Source organism: Eumetopias jubatus, unplaced genomic scaffold, assembly GCF_037043125.1.
Source record: "Eumetopias jubatus isolate StellerSeaLion01/CBP00866 unplaced genomic scaffold, mEumJub1_p1.0 scaffold_6, whole genome shotgun sequence".
Classification (NCBI taxonomy): Eukaryota; Metazoa; Chordata; class Mammalia; order Carnivora; family Otariidae; genus Eumetopias; species Eumetopias jubatus.
Window position 1 is genome coordinate 108,423,805 of NW_028274812.1, and position 18,053 is coordinate 108,441,857.

General features: G+C 49.8%; 1 protein-coding gene across 2 annotated transcripts in view; it reads left to right on the forward strand.

Moving 5' to 3' along the window:
• The window catches only part of CCND3 (cyclin D3), an 89,792-nt gene extending 72,668 nt beyond the window's left edge, over positions 1 to 17,124 (forward strand). Inside the window, exons 1-5 of one of the 2 annotated variants that reach the window (XM_028097664.2) lie at positions 10,213 to 10,539; positions 11,425 to 11,640; positions 14,585 to 14,744; positions 15,278 to 15,414; positions 15,928 to 17,124. In XM_028097664.2, coding sequence (XP_027953465.1) covers positions 10,342 to 10,539; positions 11,425 to 11,640; positions 14,585 to 14,744; positions 15,278 to 15,414; positions 15,928 to 16,095 — 879 coding nt within the window. In that variant the 5' untranslated portion in view covers positions 10,213 to 10,341 and the 3' untranslated portion in view covers positions 16,096 to 17,124. Of the gene's footprint in view, positions 1 to 10,212; positions 10,540 to 11,424; positions 11,641 to 14,584; positions 14,745 to 15,277; positions 15,415 to 15,927 lie in introns of those variants that run through there. The other variant, XM_028097666.2, reaches the window with a different exon arrangement.
• The last annotated feature ends 929 nt before the right edge of the window (positions 17,125 to 18,053 follow it).

Here is an 18,053-nt window from a genome sequence, read left to right on the forward strand (position 1 = left end):
ATGGAGTTGCTTTTTGCTGATGTGGGGAAGCCTGTGGGAGAAGCAGGCTTGGAACAGGGGAAAGATTAGGAACTCAGTTTTGGAGAAGTTGAATTTAAAAGCGCCTATTGGGGGCACCTGGGTGGCTCAGTCGGTTAAGCGTCTGCCTTCAGCTCAGGTCATGATCCCGGGGTCCTGGGATCGAGCCCCACATCGGGCTCCCTACTCAGCGGGGAGCCTTACTTCTCTCTCTGCCTCTGCCTGCCGCTCCTGATTCTCTCTCAAATAAATAAAATCTTAAAAATAAAAGGTGCCTATTGGACATCCATGTGGAACAGCCACGAAGGCAGCCTCCTCTGTGAAAGAGAAACAGAAAACAGGTCAGCTCACATGGCAGCTCTGATTTCTCTGATTTGGTAGCGCTGCCTGCAGGGTTGTGTTGACTGTGTTGAGATTTCTTTTTTTAAAGATTTTATTATTTTTTTTAAGTACTCTCTACACCCAACATGGGGCTCAAACTTACAACCCTGAAATCAAGAGTTGCATGCTCAACTGAGTGAACTGCGTGCCCCTGTGTTGAGATTTTTAAGGTTCACCCAGTCTCAGTGGGAAAGAGGTTTTGTTTGTTTGTTTGTTTGTTTTTTAGTATTTTATTTTTAAGCAATCTCTTACACCCAGTGTTGGGCTCAAACTCACAACCCCGAGATCCAGAGTCACATGCTCTACCCTCTGAGCCAGCCAGGAGCCTTGGGAAAGAGTTCCCTGATCAATAGTGAGTGAGGCCTGTCTCCGGAGCTGGTTAGGCAAATAACCAGCTCTGGGTGTAAGATTTTCTGTTGCGGAGTGGGAAGAAAATGTGAAAAATTGTATTCTATGTATTTTTGTCTTACGCTTAAAATTTTTCTTTCTTTCTTTCTTTCTTTCTTTTAAAGATCTTATTTATGAGGGACAGAGAGAGAGAGAGGCAGAGGGAGAAGCAGGCTCCCAAGGAGCAGGGAGCCCGATGCGGGACTTGATCCCAGGACGCTGGGATCACGACCTGAGCCGAAGGCAGACGCTTAACCATCTGAGCCACCCAGGCGCCCCTCTTTAAAATTTCTTAAATGTGTTCTACAGTGTGCATGATATCATAGAGTAGCAGGTATGGACATCACTTACAAATTAAGTATCCTATATAGAAATGATATGCTCAGTTTTTAACTGAGAAATGGAGAGATACTTCTGAAGATTACTGATTTGAGATATTGTACTACAGATGCTCAAAAGTATGGCCTGAAACACTGTAAACCCTGAAGCATCTCCTGAATCCTTGAAGAAAAAATTATGTTCAGTTTGGTTCAGTGCTTGATTTTTCTGCTATACAATATACACTTATTTATTTACTTATTTTATTTATTTTAATTTATTTACTTATTTATTTATTTTTAAGTACGCTCCACACCCAGCATGGAGTCCAACATGGGGCTTGAACTCACAACCCGGAGGTTAAGACTCAGATGCTTAACCGGTCGAGCCATTCCAGGTGCCCCTAAAATACACATTTAGACACAACACTCCCTGTGTAGTATCTCTCCCAAAACTTTTTTTTTTTAAGATTTTATTTATTTATTTGACAGAGAGAGACAGTGAGAGCAGGAACACAAGCAGGGGGAGTGGGAGAGGGAGAAGCAGGCTTCCCGCTGAGCAGGGAGCCCGATGTGGGACTCGATCCCAGGACCCTGGGATCATGACCTGAGCCGAAGGCAGACGCTTAACAACTGAGCCACCCAGGCGCCCTCTCCCAAAAATATTTAATCTTTGTATAATTAGTAGACAACAATCAGACAAATCCAAATCAGAGCACACTGGGTAAAACAATTGACTTTCAAAAGTATAAGTGTTGGGGCGCCTGGGTGGCTCAGTCGTTAAGCGTCTGCCTTCGGCTCAGGTCATGGTCCCGGGGTCCTGGGATGGAGCCCACATCGGGCTCCCTGCTCAGCGGGAAGCCTGCTTCTCCCTCTCCCACTCCCCCTGCTTGTGTTCCCTCTCTCACTGTGTCTCTCTCTGTCAAATAAATAAATAAAACCTTTAAAAATATATGTGTGTGTGTTATTAAAGACTTTTATTTATTTATTCTTAAAGATTTCATTTATTTATCCACGAGACAGACAGACAGAGAGAATGAGCGGGGTGGGGGGTGGGGAGAGGCAGTGGGAGAGGGAGAAGCAGACTCCCCGCGGAGCAGGGAGCCCGATGCGGGACTCCAGCAGGCGTCCTCAAAGACTTTTTAAAAAAAGGGTCAGGGACTGTTCTAGAATAAAAGAGATTGAAGAGTTAGGGTAACAATTGCACGCATGAGCTTTGATGGGATCTTGGGTTGAGAAGGAAAAAAACTACAAAAGGCTATTGGTGGAGCAACTGGGCACCTTTGTATATAGTTGTTTATGGTGTTGTGTTAGTGCTAGTTTTCCAATTGTGATCATTGTTTTGTGGGTATGTGGGAGACGGCTGCATTCTTAGGAGACACAGGCTGAAGTATGTAGGGATGAGGAGTCATGATGTTTGTAATTAGGTCTCAAATGGTTCAACAAAACACACATGGATTTAAGTGAAGGGCATGACTATTCTTGCAGCTTTTCTGGAGGTTTGAAATATTTCAAAGTAGAAAGTTGAGGGAAAACAGGATTCACATATAGGTTCCTTCAGTTCTCAGAAAACGAGGAAATCCAAGAATGGTGTATTAGACCATGTCTATTTTATTTTTATTTTTTTTCCTCCCCCACCTCTCAGACCATGTTTGGTGTACTAGATTGTTTCAGTAACTAGAATACTGTCTTCTTCACCCTCTCTGAGGCAAAGAATTTGCCAAACCTTTGCCACCGCAAGAGTAATCCCTCGTGTGTTTTAGTTGTCAGGTGCCTTCATATCCATTGTATTACATTTATTATCATAAGTAGTCCATACGCATGAAGAAGTTTGTGTCTTTAACTACCACAGTCACAACTTACCATATGTGAGGCACTGTTCTGCGTATTTTACACAAAAGAGCCCATTTCAGCCTCACAACCACTCTGTAGGGGAGGTACTATTATTATCCTCATTTTCAGAAAAGGAAACTGAGGCACAGACAGGTGGTCTAACTTGCCCACGGTCACGCAGCCAGGGACGGCGAGTGCGGAGCCCTGTGGCCCCGGGCCCTTCAGCGTTCACCACTCACCCCTGACCACACGCTTCACATCATGAGCTGGATCATAGACGTTTGCTAGAGCTGCCTGCCCAGGAGGGGGGCTTCCGCTGCTCAGACTTTTGCTTTCCTCTGAGGGGTTCTGGGTGCATGTCCATAGCAGAAAGGGTACTCCTTGAGAAAGGTAATAATAATAATAATAATAATAATAATAATTGGGTACTCCTTGAGAGAGGCAATAATAATAGTAATAATAATTGGGTACTCCTTGAGAGAGACAATAATAACAACAACAACAGAAACTACCATCTTTTTTTTTTTAAGATTTTATTTATTTATTTAAGAGAGAGAGAGCATTAGCAGGGGGAGCGGCAGAAGGAGAGGGAGAAGCAGATCCCCTGGGATCATGACCTGAGCCAAAGGCAGACGCTTAATCCACTGAACCACCCAGGCGCCCCCAGAAACTACCATCTTCGAGGGCTCGCCATGTGCTAAGCCAGGGTGAGACGTTTTCTGCCTGTTTAGTTATCCTCATTGGACAAAAGAGAAAACAGACCAAGAGGTTCCAGTAACTCCCTCAGAGTCGTTAAGGCCTGGAGCCAGTCTTTGCACTCCAGCAGCCTGACTCCAGAGCCTTTCCCCACCCTTAGGCTGCCTTGCGTCTACCTGTCCTCTCCATGGGTTTGAAGGTCACGGAGCCACCGAATGGAGACAGGTAGTCAGGCCGGGAGTGAGGGGGGTGAGGGTGGAGTCGGGGGGTTGGGAGGTGACAGGGGGGAAGGGAGGGGAGCTGAGCCTCCCTCAGAACTTTGTTCACCCCCTCAGTTCCTAGATGGTGACATTTCAGTGTCTCAGAGGAAGAGGAGTGGGAGAAGGAAGAAGAGGAGGAAGAAAGCATTGTAATGCTTCCTTCTTGGAGCTTTTCATCTGACCTGTGGCATTCCATTCCCGCCCTTCTTCTAACTTGCCATTTCCTTGAGCAACTTTTCCAATTGAGTGCACCTGGCAGAAACTCCTCCCATATTGGCCTGGGTCACTGCTTTGTCATTTTTGTTTTTGTTGTTGTTGTTGTTGTTGTTAACAAAAAACAAGGGGAGCCCCTATTCCTTTGAGGTAGAGGTGATGGGTGAAGTCCCCTAGGCAGATCAGCCAACATGTCAGGAGCCACTCCGACCTGGTGCTGCACTGAGCTCACCTGCCTCCTTAGAGGACAGCAGCTGGTAGCTGAACAGCTCCTTGGCCCTGGAAGTTCAGGATGACTTAAGCCCTGGGCACGGCCGTCCCAGCCCAGGGTGAGGCAAAGGTATCCCTCAAAACGCCCTGCAGTCCCAGTCCAGGGTGACGCAGAGGTATCCCTCAAAACGCCCTGCAGACCAGGACTTCCTTTCCCAGGGTACAAGTTCCCACCCCACCTTCCAGGACTGGGCAGTCTCTGTGTGCCTCTTCCGCAATAAATCAACAACTAATAAATCAACACACACTCGTGGAAGAAGCATAAGAGGCAGAAGAATGAATTAGTTAAGGGCAGGAACCCTGCAGCCAGACTGCCCGGGGTTGGAATCCTGCTACTACCACTGACTTCCTGTGTGACCTTGGGCAAATTATTTAGCTACTCTGAGTCTTAGTTTCCATTTATGTAAAATGGGGTGAAATAATAGTATACTTCTCATAAAGTTGATGTGAAAATGAGATGATTTAATACCTATCAGGTTCATACAGTGCCTGAGACCCAGTGAACCCTCCATAAAGGACTGATATTCTTGCTGGTAGTCACAACACAGTGGTAGGTCTTGCAGAGGAGACCCAGGCATATAGGACACGGTCCCTTCCTAAGAGGAGGCAATATAGCATTAAAAAGGGGACGGTTCGGGAAGAGCTAAGTAGACCTTCAGTATGTTATTTAACTCCATGGGACCTCAGATTTCCCATCCAAAAACCATTCTTAGAGGCTGAGACGGTGGATCATAAACATCCTGCCCAGTGCCTGGCATATAGTTGGATCTCAATACATATGGATTCTCTTCCCCTTTCTAGGAACTACAATCTGGATAGGGACAGAGAGCAGGTCCAGAACCAGCCAGCCAAGTGTACAGGTAGAAACATGTGCAGTTGGATCTGTAGGAGTTTGGAGGCCAGAGGATTGGTTCCTGTAGTTGGATTGTCCTAGGGAGGCTTCTTGGAGGAGGTTGGATCTGAGTCCAAGGATGAATAAAGAATTGGAGCAGGGGCACCTATGTGGCTCAGTCAGCTAAGGGTCTGACTTCGGCTCAAGTCACAGTCTCAGGGTTCTGGGATTGAGCCCCGCATCAGGCTGCATGCTCAGCAAGGAGTCTGCTTGTCCCTCTCCCTCTACCCCTCCCTCTGCTCGTTCTCTCTGTCTCTCTCTCAAATAAATAAATAAAATCTTAAAAAAGAGAGAGAGAAGGAAAGAAAGAAAGAAAGAGAAAGAAAGAGAGAAAAGAGAGAGAGGGAGGGAGGGAGGGAGGGCAAGCAGAGAGGATTAATGGGCTGCCCAGTGGTGGAAGGGGGAATGAAGAGATGGGGAGGGCAGTGAGAGATCCTGCCATGGTTTTAGAGGGCTGTAGAGAAGACGATTCTGTTTTCTCTGTCTCATATCATCGTCTAACTGGAGTTTTTGTGCTAACTTGTTGTAGTTGAAGGCCAGTTCTCTTGGAAGTGAAGGGACCATGGTTATTTCACACTGGATGAGCTTTTAGTGTTTTTTTGAAACACTTTTATGCTTCATATTGGGCTAAAGACGTGGTGAATTTCTTTCTTCTTCTTTTAAAGATTTTATTTACTTGACAGAGAGAGAGAGAGAGAGAGAGAGAGAACACAAGCAGGGGGAGTGGCAGGCAGAGGGAGAGGGAGAAGCAGTCTCCTCACAGAGCAGGGGGAGCCTGATGTGGGACTAGATCCCAGGACCCCAGGATCATGACCTGAGCCGAAGGCATTTGATTAACCAATGGAGCCAGCCAGGCGCCCTAAGGTGAATTTCTATAAACAAAAGCTGCAAGAATTCTGAGGGCCAATTCCCAGTGAAACTCTTTGGCCGTGTATGCCAAAAATAAGGCATAGTCTGAAGTGCAAGAACCAGGCCAAGGGATGCTTATTGCAGAGAAGTGAGTGAGAAAGAAAGAACAGATTGTTAAATCAGTGCCATGGGAACTATGGGTGATAATTTGGGAAAAGTAAGGCTAGAACCTCACTTAATATGATATAATGAATAAAGGTAAGTAACAATATATACATTAAAAAAAAAAAAACCACCCAACTTTATATACTCTTGAAAATGCAGATCTTGGGGGCCTCATGACAGACTTGAAGAATGAAAAGCCCTGAGGCAGGGCCCAGAAACCTGCATTTTCAACAAGTTCCCTAGGTGATAAAAAATATTCATCTGTAAATATTTCCTACATTTTCTTGTAGTGCTTTTATAATTTTAAGGTGGGCAAGGCATGATTCAAAGGCAGAAGTCATTATAGAAAATATCAGTAGATAAGGCTATGTAAAATAAAAAACTTTTATTTGTTAAAAAAAAGATATCTCCCGTGAACCAAAAGTGAAAGGCAAACAATGAACTAAAAAAAAAAAAAAAAGCAACATATATGACAAAGAAAAAATATGTAAAGGGGTAAATATTCTTCACATGTAATGAGCACTTATAAATCAATAAGAAAAAATTCATATAAAAGAACGGGCAAAGGACATAAATAGGTAATTCATTTGTATAAGACATGTAAATGTCTAATAATATGTCAAAATATTGTTACTAATATTCCACTTTTCATCTGTCCAGTTTTTTTCCATAAAAAATTTGGCATACATATACAGTGAAAGATTATGCAGCCATTAAAAAGAAAAAAATTCTGCCATTTATGACAACATTGACAGACCTTGAGGGCATCATGTTAAGTGAAATAAGTCAGACAGAGAAGACAAGTACTATATGATCTCACTTGTACATGGAATCTATGAAAACCAAACTCAGGTACAGAAAACAGATTGTTGCTTGTTAGAGGCAGGGGGTGGGGAGGTATGGAAGGTAAGGGAAATGGTGAAGGTGGCCAAAAGATACAAATTTTTAGTTATAAGGTAGATAAGTTCTGGAGATACAATGCACAACATGGTGGCTACAGTCAACCACTGTATTGTGTATTTGAAGGTTGCTAAGAGAGTAGTTCTTAAAAGTTCTCATCAGAAGAGGAGAAACTATGTGAGGTGACAGTTGTTAGCTGATTGTGGTAGTCATTTTGCAACGTATACATATATCAAATCATTATTCTGTCTACCTTAAATTACTGTAACTTCGGTATATGTCATTATATCTCAATAAGACTGGAAAAAAAATTTAAGATATGAAATAATGGTGATTTACTCTCTCATCAAAGATAGTTTTCTTATCTCAACAGTCCTGCTCAATAATTCTGAAAGTAAAGAAACACCTTCCTTCAGACAGATCTAGTTTCTGGTTCTGTCCTTCAAATGCTACATTTTTTTTTAAAACATTTTATTTATTTATTTGACAGAGAGAGAGCGCAAGTAGGGGAAGAAGCAGGCAGAAGAAGAGGGAGAAGTAGGCTCCCCCGCACCCAGCAGGGAGCCCGACGCGGGGCTCGATCCCAGGACCCTGGGATCATGACCTGAGCCGAAGGCAGCCGCTTAACCGACTGAGCCACCCAGGCGCCCCCAAAAGCTACATTTTTTTAGTCCTCCTGCACCCTAAAAGCCTCTTACACTTCCACACCTTTGCCTCCCCAGAACTTCATACCCAATCTTTATAATTTTAAATTTAGTGTTCTCTTTCATGAAAGAGTGCATTGCAATGATTAGCTAAAGGAACTGCATGTTTGTATTTTTGAAGACAGGAGTAAAGGACTTATAATAAGATCAGACAAGGCTCATGGCACACATACATGTTGATACAAGTGCTCTTGAATTAAAAATACATATAATCACTGATACACTATTTTCATCTTCTCTCAAGTTGGTAGTTTTTTTTTCCTTTCAAATTTCCTAATGTTTGTTCATTAGATCAGTTTAGCTTTTTTAAATTTTTTAAAGATTTTATTTATATATTTGACAGAGAGTGAGCACAAGCAGAGGAAGCAGCAGGCAGAGGGAGAAGCAGACTCCCCAAGGAGCAGAGAGCCTGGGGCGATCCCAGGACCCTGGGATCATGACCTGAGCCAAAGGCAGACACTTAACCGACTGAGCCACCCAGGCGCCCCTCAGTTCAGCTTATCAGGGAAATTTGGTAATAAGAACTGTATCAAAAGCCTTAGAATGTTTCATAACCTTACATTGAGAAATTCCACTTCTAGAAATTAATTCACTTCTAGAAATAATCATGAGTGTGCACAAAGATACTATGACAAAAATATTTTACAGTATTGTTTCTAGTAGGGAACGACTAGAAACAACTTAAATTTCCAACAATACAGCTCTGATAAAATATATTTTAATATATTTTATTAACCAAAGGCATACTACGTAGCCATTAAAAATGTGGAATATATAATGATATGGAAAAAGTATTAACAGTATTTTTTTAGTGAAAAAGAAAGGCTTACGAAACAGCTTGCAATCTTATTCCTAAAAATATGTGTTTATTCATAGAACAATTGTAGAAAGATAAACACTGACATTTTAAAGAGTTGTCTCTGGATGGTGAAATTGTAGGTAGTTATTTCCTTTTTTTTTGTGGCTTCTACATATTGTCTTAAGTTTTCTGTAGTGTAAATGAATATTCCTATGGTATGAAAATGACAGTAAAATGTATTATATAAAAAAGAACAGGGGTATGTAATTGGCTCTGTCAGAAAAGCATGCGAGACTTAAGATCTTGGGGTCGTGAGTCTGAGCCCCACCTTGGGGATAGAGGTCACTTAAAAATAAAGAAAAAAACAAAACAAAAAAAACAATTCACTGAGAAAAATGCTTAGCGTAAAACTTGCCTCTTCTGTAACTCATTTCTCTAACAACTCACTTCTTTAGTGGCTCCTTCCTGGGGAGGACCCCAGGAGAGGCAGGGATCTCCTCAGGCCTTCTCCCATTTGGAGCTTTCCAGGAGGCCTGTGGTCAGCCTCTTGGTCACATAGAATCCAGCTTTGGAGAAACTGAGAAGTAACCCAAAGTTTGGGAAGTAGAGAAATGGCAACTGTAAGATTTCATAGAGTCAGAGCTAGAAACTCCCTTCACAGAGGATCTAGTTTCTCCGCCCATGTTTTCCTCAAACAGAAACTAAGGCCGACTTCAGGGCTTGTCCAAGGCCACCCAGCCAACTTAATGACAAGGTGAGGCCTTGAATCCATGGTCTTTCCGCCCTGTTGTATTTCTGTAATACGCAGATTTAGACCAGTCCTTCTCATACTTAAACTGTGCGCGCAGGGATTCCCCAGGGATCTTGTTGAAATGCAGATTTGGACCCGGCCGGTCGGGGTGGGCCATTTCTAACCAGCGCTCAGGCGATGCCAGTTTTGTCGGGCTGGGGATCGCAGTTTCCCTGGCTGTGGTGCAGGAGCCAGACTTCAGCTTCCCAGTCCCAGCTCTGCCACAGACTCTATGATTGTGACACTCACTGTGCTTCAGTTTCGTCATCTGCGAAATTAGTTTGCGTGAGGATTTTTAGTAAGTTGTTACACGTTAAGTGCTCAGATCGGTGTGCGTGAAGAAGTGGCTAGCTTACTATCATTCCTATTCCCCCGAGCTTTCAGGGGGTGAAGCAGGGTCTGACGAATGAATGACCAACCTTTTGGAAGAAAGTTCTTTCCTGGGCGGCTAGAGTCAGAGAAGCAAAAGGGGAGGGCTGGTCGGTGGGGGAAGAGGCCCACCTCCAAGAAGCTTCTCTCCACCCGGTGGTCAGAACAGCCGGGAGCGCCCGGAAGCCGGCCGGCCCGCGCCCAGCCGACCAATGCGGCCGCCCGGGGGGAGGGGGCGGCCAGCCAGCCCTTTCCGTCTGGGGCTCCGGCGGCCCCGCCCCTTGTGCGTTGCGCCGCTCGAGCATTCCACGGTTGCTACATCGTCGCGAGGGGCGGGGCGCCTGTCAGGGAAGCGGCGCGCGCGCCGGCGCGGGCGGGCTGGGGCTCGGCCGCGCAGTGCCAGCGCCAGCACCAGACCCGCGCCCCGCGCTCTCCCGACCGCCGCCTGCGTTCTGGCTCGAGAGCCCGAGCTCCCGCCCGCCGGTGCGCTGCCCGAGTATGGAGCTGCTGTGCTGCGAGGGCACCCGGCACGCGCCCCGGGCCGGGCCGGACCCGCGACTGCTGGGGGACCAGCGTGTCCTGCAGAGCTTGCTCCGCCTGGAAGAGCGCTACGTGCCCCGTGCCTCCTACTTCCAATGTGTGCAGAGGGAGATCAAGCCGCACATGCGGAAGATGCTGGCGTACTGGATGCTGGAGGTATCGCCCGGAAGGGTCTCCCCTCCCCCGTCGCCCGGCTCCGGACATCCCCGGGCCGCCCTGTCGGGACATCCTGGTCCCAACAGCAATCAGCAAGTTGCTTTGGTGGCTCAGATCCCCGGGGCCTGGCCTTTCACTCGGGCACCCTAGCCAGCTGACTGCCTCCGTGGTGTCCCTTTCCCTTCCCCAGCCCTAACTCTGACTGCCGGTCGTTTGGCACCCTCACTAACCCTCTCTTCGGGCGGGGAAAGCGGGACCAGGGCAGCCCTCCCCTCCGGCTTCTCTCAGCGTCTCCTGCTTCCCTCCCCCGCTCGGATTTCTCAGGAGAGCGCGCCTGGAAAACCCTGGGCTCGGCCGCCCCCGCCCCAGAGCCGGTTCCTGTGTCTGTCGCGGGGTTCTGGCGGGGAAGACGGTGGGGGTGGCGCGCGCGCTGTTCCGGCAGTCAGGGAAATGAAAAGTGCGGGAGGCAGCGGCTGAAATCTCCTCCCTTCCCTTTGGGTGTGTGCAGTGGGTGGTGGTAATGGGGGTAAGGTCCCAGTTCTCCGGCTACCGTGGGTGACTCTTCCGTTTCCTCAACCCCCTTCTCGCCATGGAGGAGGGCAGTCTCAGTTTGGAATCCTTCTTAAGGAAAGGAGCCTCTGGCGTTATCCCCCCCCCCCAGGGGAGGGGGAAAGGAGGCAGGCAACTCAGAGGAAGTGGGGGGCGTCACCTTGGGGAAGGCGCATCCTCCTCCGTATGTTAGTCCTTGTCACCGAAGGTACACTTATCCCCTTCCCATTTTTTTGCTCCCCATCCACTTCCCTTCAGCGCCCCCCGCCCCCGTCCTTTAGTGGTGCAGCGTTTCCCATGCCCCCGCCCCAGAAGTGACTGTGCGCCCTCCCCCAGGTCTGTGAGGAGCAGCGCTGTGAGGAGGAAGTCTTCCCCCTGGCCATGAACTACCTGGATCGCTACCTGTCCTGCGTCCCCACCCGAAAGGCGCAGTTGCAGCTCCTGGGTGCGGTCTGCATGCTGCTGGCCTCCAAGCTGCGCGAGACTACGCCCCTGACCATCGAAAAACTGTGCATCTACACCGACCACTCTGTCTCTCCCCGCCAGCTGCGGGTGCGTGCATAAGTCTCCCCACCCCCGACACAATAATACCTCCTCACTTACCAGGAAGAGGAAAGCCAAGACCTCAGAGGCTTTCTGCCCTTGGGGAGGGTAGCGGCGGCTTATTTTGGGGGGCAAAAGGTGGGGCACCGCGGTGGGACAGTCAGGATAGCCCCAGCCCAGGCTGGAGCTGCCAGCACGAATCGAATCCCCTTCTCCTGACCTCCAGGGGGTGCCATTCCTTCCTGGTCTTTCCCCCAGATAGCAACAAGTCAAACTGCATGTCTATACTCACTAGTACTTTGCCTCTGGGTTTACACAGCCACCATGAGTTATTTATTGGCAGCAGAAGGACATGCCTGCACACCCCCACTGGAGTGGGGGAGTGGAATGTGCTTCATGTGGGGGAGGGGGCTGCCTTGATTGAGTCTTTGTCCCAGTGTGGACTTTGTGATTGAAAAGCCTCGAAGAGGCGATTAAAGCCAGGCCCTGATTGCCAAGGAGTTGTCATCCCACCTTGTTTCCTTCCTTTTATATCCCAGAAGAGAGAGCTCCTTCCTGGTCCTCGTCCTGAGGAACTTGAGCAGCTGCTTCAGGCCTGGTGGAGTCACCTCTCCTTTTCCCCCTCAGTCAAAGGCCAGAGCTGAGGGGCAGCCGGGGAGCTGAGCTGCAGCTGCTTCCGATGTGATCATGCTGCCCCCTCCCCGGGCCCACCCACTCCGGCCTGAGGTCTTTCATAACCCTGTGGGGAGCTTCTGTCACTCCTGTGGTTTGGGAAGTGGCTCCCTGGGCCTCTTGCTGGGAACTTGGGCTGAGCTCTTCCCGAGGCAAGGCAAGAGTCAAGGCTCTCCCCATTGAGCCTGGAAAGGAGTGTGGGGAGCTGCTTGGATCTGGGAGAGGTTATTTAGGGCAGGCGGATCGTCTCCTGGGGGGGGCCAGGGGGAGAGGATGGGTGAGCTGGCACCTTCCTCCACCTTGCTCTACGGCCGGCCAAGTCTTCTCCTGACCCTGAGAGGAGTCTCTGGGCCCCATTTCCCGGGGAGGAGGGCAGCATGCAAGCTGCTGTGATTGGCTGGCCAAGAAGCCAGGGTACTGGGGGCCCCCCGACTGCTGCTTGTCGAGGAACAGGATTCCTCTTCCTGCCAAGTCGCTCTCAGAGATGGGAGTAGGAGGCCGGAGTTGGGAATCCGGGAGGCCCCACAGCTCTTTGTGATGAATCTGGTAGTTCTTGGCCAGTCTGAAGGTGGAGCCGGTTTCCAGGGCCAGCAAGCGAGATGTTTTTGGAGGGGCTTGGGCTGGAAGGTAGAAGGGGACTTCCTTTTTGTGAAAAGACTGGCACGGTGTGTGCGCCTTTGTGTGAGGGGAGTTTTTCAGAACAGGCCGCAAGGACTCTTCCTCCACTCCCTCTGCCTGAGCTGGGGGTGGAGTGTGCAGATGCCTTCCTAGAAGGTCAGAGTTGGAAGGGACTGCAGAGAACTCCAGTCAGTCCAAATCCTTGTGCAGCAGAGAGGCCCAGAGAAGGAGGGGGAAGCACTACCCTGAAGCGGATGAGGAGGGTCTGGGTCTTCTGGCTAGCCCAGGGGGCCTTGAAGCCTACAGATGTGGAAGCTGCCAGGGCACTGCCACTAATCACTCCCAGGGGTGTGTTGTCCACCAAGCGAGGGTGGAGATTTTCAGGAGTTGCCCGGATACCGGGTAAGGTGGCTGCCTTCCCTCACATGGGACCCCCTGCCTCCCCACAGGGAGAGCCCCACTCCAGGTTGCCTTCCAGATGGTTCCTTGGAGGCTAGGTGCTTTTGTTCACTTCTGAGTTAGAAGTTGGAGCACTGGGACAAGCATGAGTAGAATGCTGGCTTCTCTGCCCAGCTTCTTTTGCCTCCAGGCCAGGCTCTTTTCTTTAGGGCCCTGTGAGAGGCTTGGGGGCTGATTGGGGAGGATGACACTTAGGTGGGGGCCAGGAGAGGGACAGCGGTGACCGGGGACCTGGAAGAGGTTGGGCGGGGTTGCCATTTCTGCCTCAATAAGGGGCCAAACCCATGAGTTCCTTCCTGAGATAAAACAATGAAGAAATCCTCATGCGTGCAACTCAGAAATGGGGCCGGGACTAGGAACCCCAGACGAATGGATTGGGGTGGGGCTCCCAGCCTCCCTCCAGAACCTAGCAGTGGTATGTAGGTGTGAGCAGGCAAAGATAGGGTTTGGTCTCTCAGGGATCATCTGGACCCATCCTTTCAGGCTTGGCCTCCCCTTGGCTTCCTGAGACTTAAATGACACTAGCCACTGTGGTTCCAGGTAAAGGGGGTGGAATGGGGTGCTACATCTCAGACCCCCCCACCCAGTGTCCCACCAACGGGATGTGGGTTGGGTTGGGTCGGGTTGGGCAACCTCCCCTTTGAGGAACCTAAGGTTTGGTTCAGTGGCTGTGTCACAGAAGGCGTGGCCTCACGTTCATTTTGGTTTCTTGAAGGGGTGTGGACTTGGCTGGGATGCAGAATTGGAGGAGAGGTTAGTGGTGGTCTGCCCTTTCTCAAGTCCTTGGGATTTCGGAGAGTCTGCTTCACCCCCGAGGAGGCTCAAGGTTATGACACTGCCGGTGGTATTTGCTGCTGTAGTCTTTTCTTTCAGCCCTGGCTGGGGAAGTGCCCAGAGCCCTGCATGAGGTCAGACCTACATTGTTGGCCCCCGAAAGCTAACCAAACAGGATTGAAAAGAGACTGTTTCTATCAAACATGTAGTTTTGGGTCTTAGTAAGCAAACAGTAGGTGCCCAAAGCCAACTCCCCTAGTTCTTCTGTGCCCTGGACCCTCCATTCCACAGCACCAAGTCTGTATACCCAGAAGCAAAGCTGGGGTCTTGACCTTCAAGTTTGATGGGCTTCCTTCCCTGTGAGACTTCTGCTTTACTCCCAACCCTTCCCTCCTCAGCCACTGACTCCGCCCTCTTTCCCAACCTCCAGGACTGGGAGGTGCTGGTCCTGGGGAAGCTCAAGTGGGACCTGGCAGCAGTGATTGCCCATGATTTCCTGGCCCTGATTCTGCACCGGCTCTCTCTGCCCCGGGACCGACAAGCCTTGGTCAAAAAACATGCCCAGACCTTCTTGGCCCTCTGTGCTACAGGTAAGATTTTTTGCCAAATGAGGAAATTCCGAAGCTTTGGAAGGGTGGCATGTAACTGGATTGTGGTTTGTACTCCTCTCACGATTTGTGAATATTCGATCCCCTCTTGAGATTACGGGGCCCAGAAAAGGCAGGACATAATCAGAGCTGTATGGGATTTAAGAGACCCCCCAGTATTTAGGGGCTGAGAGAGAAGTGACTTGCTCAAGGTCTCACAGTGATGAAGCTGGGAGCAGAACCAAGGTCTTCTTGACCCTGGTTTTGTTTCCACATCAGGAAGAGCCTCATTCACTCCCCGGTCCCTGGTCAGGCTCACTTCCCAACCCCCATGGACCTGACGGACCTGTGGGAGTTTGCTGTCTACCCTGGTGCCCTCTAGGAGAGCAGCCCTTTCCTGCCCTCCTCCGTTGCTGCTCTTCTGGCACTCACTGCAGGGAGTTTCCTGCCCTGTTCACGCTGCCTGGCACTTTTCTGAGCTATAGGAAGTCCACACTAAGCCTTTGCCTCATGCTTGCCTCTCCCCTCTTTCCAAGATTACACCTTTGCCATGTACCCGCCATCCATGATCGCCACGGGCAGCATTGGGGCTGCAGTGCAAGGCCTGGGTGCGTGTTCCACGTCTGGGGACGAGCTCACAGAGCTGCTGGCAGGGATCACAGGCACTGAGGTGGTGAGTGCGGGCCGGGGGAGGCCCCCAGGGCGCCGCGTCAGCTCAGCAGTTCCTGAAGCAGTGCTATTCCCTGGGCCTCCAGCAGAGGGAGGCGTGCATCCCTAACCTAGTCCCGGCTTCTGGTTTCAGGAGCCCCACCCTTGGGGCTTGTGTGGCCTTTTATCTCCTGCCTTGGTCTGGGGAAGAGCAGGTGTCTTGGGTGGGTTGAAGGGCACTGTCCCTGGGTGCCCTTTTCTTGCCAAATGGTATGCAGGAGTGGGGGTGGAGGATCTGCTGTCACACGCAGGGTTGCTCTCACACCCCCTTGCCACATCCTCTTGGCAGTTTCTTAGAACTGAAGGCTGATTCCTGGGGCTGGGCTGTGGCCTAACCTCCCCAGACTTTCCTGTGTGCTGGAAGGTGTCCTCCCCCCGCATCTGCCACCAGCTGCTGTGGGGAGCGGAACCTTAGTCCCAAAGGGGACCTTCTGCCATCCCACCCAGCAGTCACTCCTCACCATTCCCCCGTTTGCAGGACTGCCTGCGGGCCTGTCAGGAGCAGATAGAAGCTGCGCTCAGGGAGAGCCTCAGAGAAGCCGCCCAGACCTCGCCCAGCCCAGTGCCCAAAGCCCCCAGGGGCTCCAGTAGCCAGGGGCCCAGTCAGACCAGCACTCCCACAGATGTCACAGCCATCCACCTGTAGCACCGGAGAGGCCCCCTCCAGTGGCCACTGGCAGCAGAGGAGGGGACACTGCCACCCCCCCTCCCTGCCTGCAGGAACGAACCACGCCACATCTGAAGCCTGAGGGGGCTCTTTCCTATTCGCCCCTTGCAAAGCAGAAGGGGTCAGGCCCTACCTATCCCTGCAGTGTGCACTAAGGGGCCTGGCCAGCCAGCCGTGTTTGGGTGGCCAGCCAGGCTCCTCTTTTTCTCTGCATCTGACCAGCTCTGCTCCTTCCCTGATCCTAGCTGGCGGTGGGCCAGGCTGGTCAGAAATGAAATTGAAGTAGATAAAATACATGTACCAGCATTCCTTTTTGAGGCCCCCTCATATCTGGGGCTCTCACGTTCTCAGAAGCCAACATGCCCCCAGTGCCTTATAAAGGTGTCGCACCTTACAGAGTTCTTGCATTTGGATTGGGGTCTTTCTGAAGAAGTTTCAGATATTCTGATAGACATGTGTGAGGGGTAACAGTCTGGACAGCTCCTCTTGACATACTTTGGAGGCCCCTGCATAGTCCATGCTCACAGCTGCTCCCAGAGGGCCAGACCAGGCCTCTGTCAGAGGGGCAGAACCAACCAATTCCTCCTTGCTTTGCTTGCCGCTCAGCTTCTCCTGTGTGATTGAGGGGGGGTCAGTGCTGAAGGAAGAGGTGGTGTTAATTTATTAATTGTTTTGAGGACAACTGTAAGAGGGTGTGGTGGGGCCCATCTACCCCACAAGTGGTGGTAACCCTGGTGGTTGCTGCATCCCTCCCCTCTGCTACTGGCTAGAGGATCTTTGTGGCCGAGGAGCTGCTACAGCCTGGGGTGGGGCCATGCCCTCCTCTCCCTCTGGCCCTCTGCCCCATCCTCTGGGGGTGAGGGATGGAGCAGGGATAAACTGGAGGTGACTGAGCCCCTGTCTGGAGAGGGAGGCAAGCCCTGTTGACACAGGTCTTTCCTAAGGCCACAAGGTCCAGGCTGGTGGCCCAGGACCATCATGCTACCTTAATAAAGATTCTGGAATAAACCTGGCTTTGGCTTCTTGGGTTGGATGGTGGTATGGGGAAAAGCTACTTCTAGCATGCACGATGTAAGCAGAGCAGAAGTCAAGGGTCATGATACAAGGGTCCTCACAAACCATTTCTCTAAAGGGCCAGAGAGTAATTAGGCTCTGTGGGCCATTTGGTTTCTGCCCCAGATATAGTCAGTTCTGCATTACAATGGGATGTACGCATTCCTAAAACTCACTGCACCATGCAAAATTGCACAATAAAAACCACAGGGCTCATGGGAAAACAGGCTTGAGGCACAATACTCAAAAACTTAATGAATGACACATTTTTTTAAGAAGGAAATAAAGTGGATAGCCTAATTTTTACTTTAAATGGTTAAGGAACCTATATACTACAATATGGCCCTTTATCTTGAAAAAGACCTGAAGAGAGAGAGAGAGAGAGAGGGAGGGAGAGGGAGTGTGTGTGTGTGTGTGTGTAAGCAGAGGTTAGAAGGCTGTGGAAGGCAAGCTATGACACCAAGTGTGGGTGTGGTTCCCCACACAAGGTAAACTGAGGTAGTGCTGGTGTTTGAGGCCTGTGCAGTCTGTAGTACCTGGCTTGCTGCAGCTGAGCAATTTTCACGTAGGTTCTCAAAGACAAATGTGCAGATAAATGGGAAATTTGTGATCAGTTTCTCCCCAAATATATAAACTGGGTTGGAATGAATTCATCAAAAGCAAACAAAAAGGATTCTAGAAGGATTGTACAGCTGGCCCTTGAACAACATAGTTCGAACTGGGCAGGTCCACTTATACGCAGATTTTTTTCAATAGATGTATACACTTACGGTAATGATAAAGAGGAATACTATACGTGTGATACGTAACTTACACAATGTGTGAACTGACTATATTATCAGTAAGGCTTCCAGTCAACACTACGCTATTGGTAGTTGTTTGTG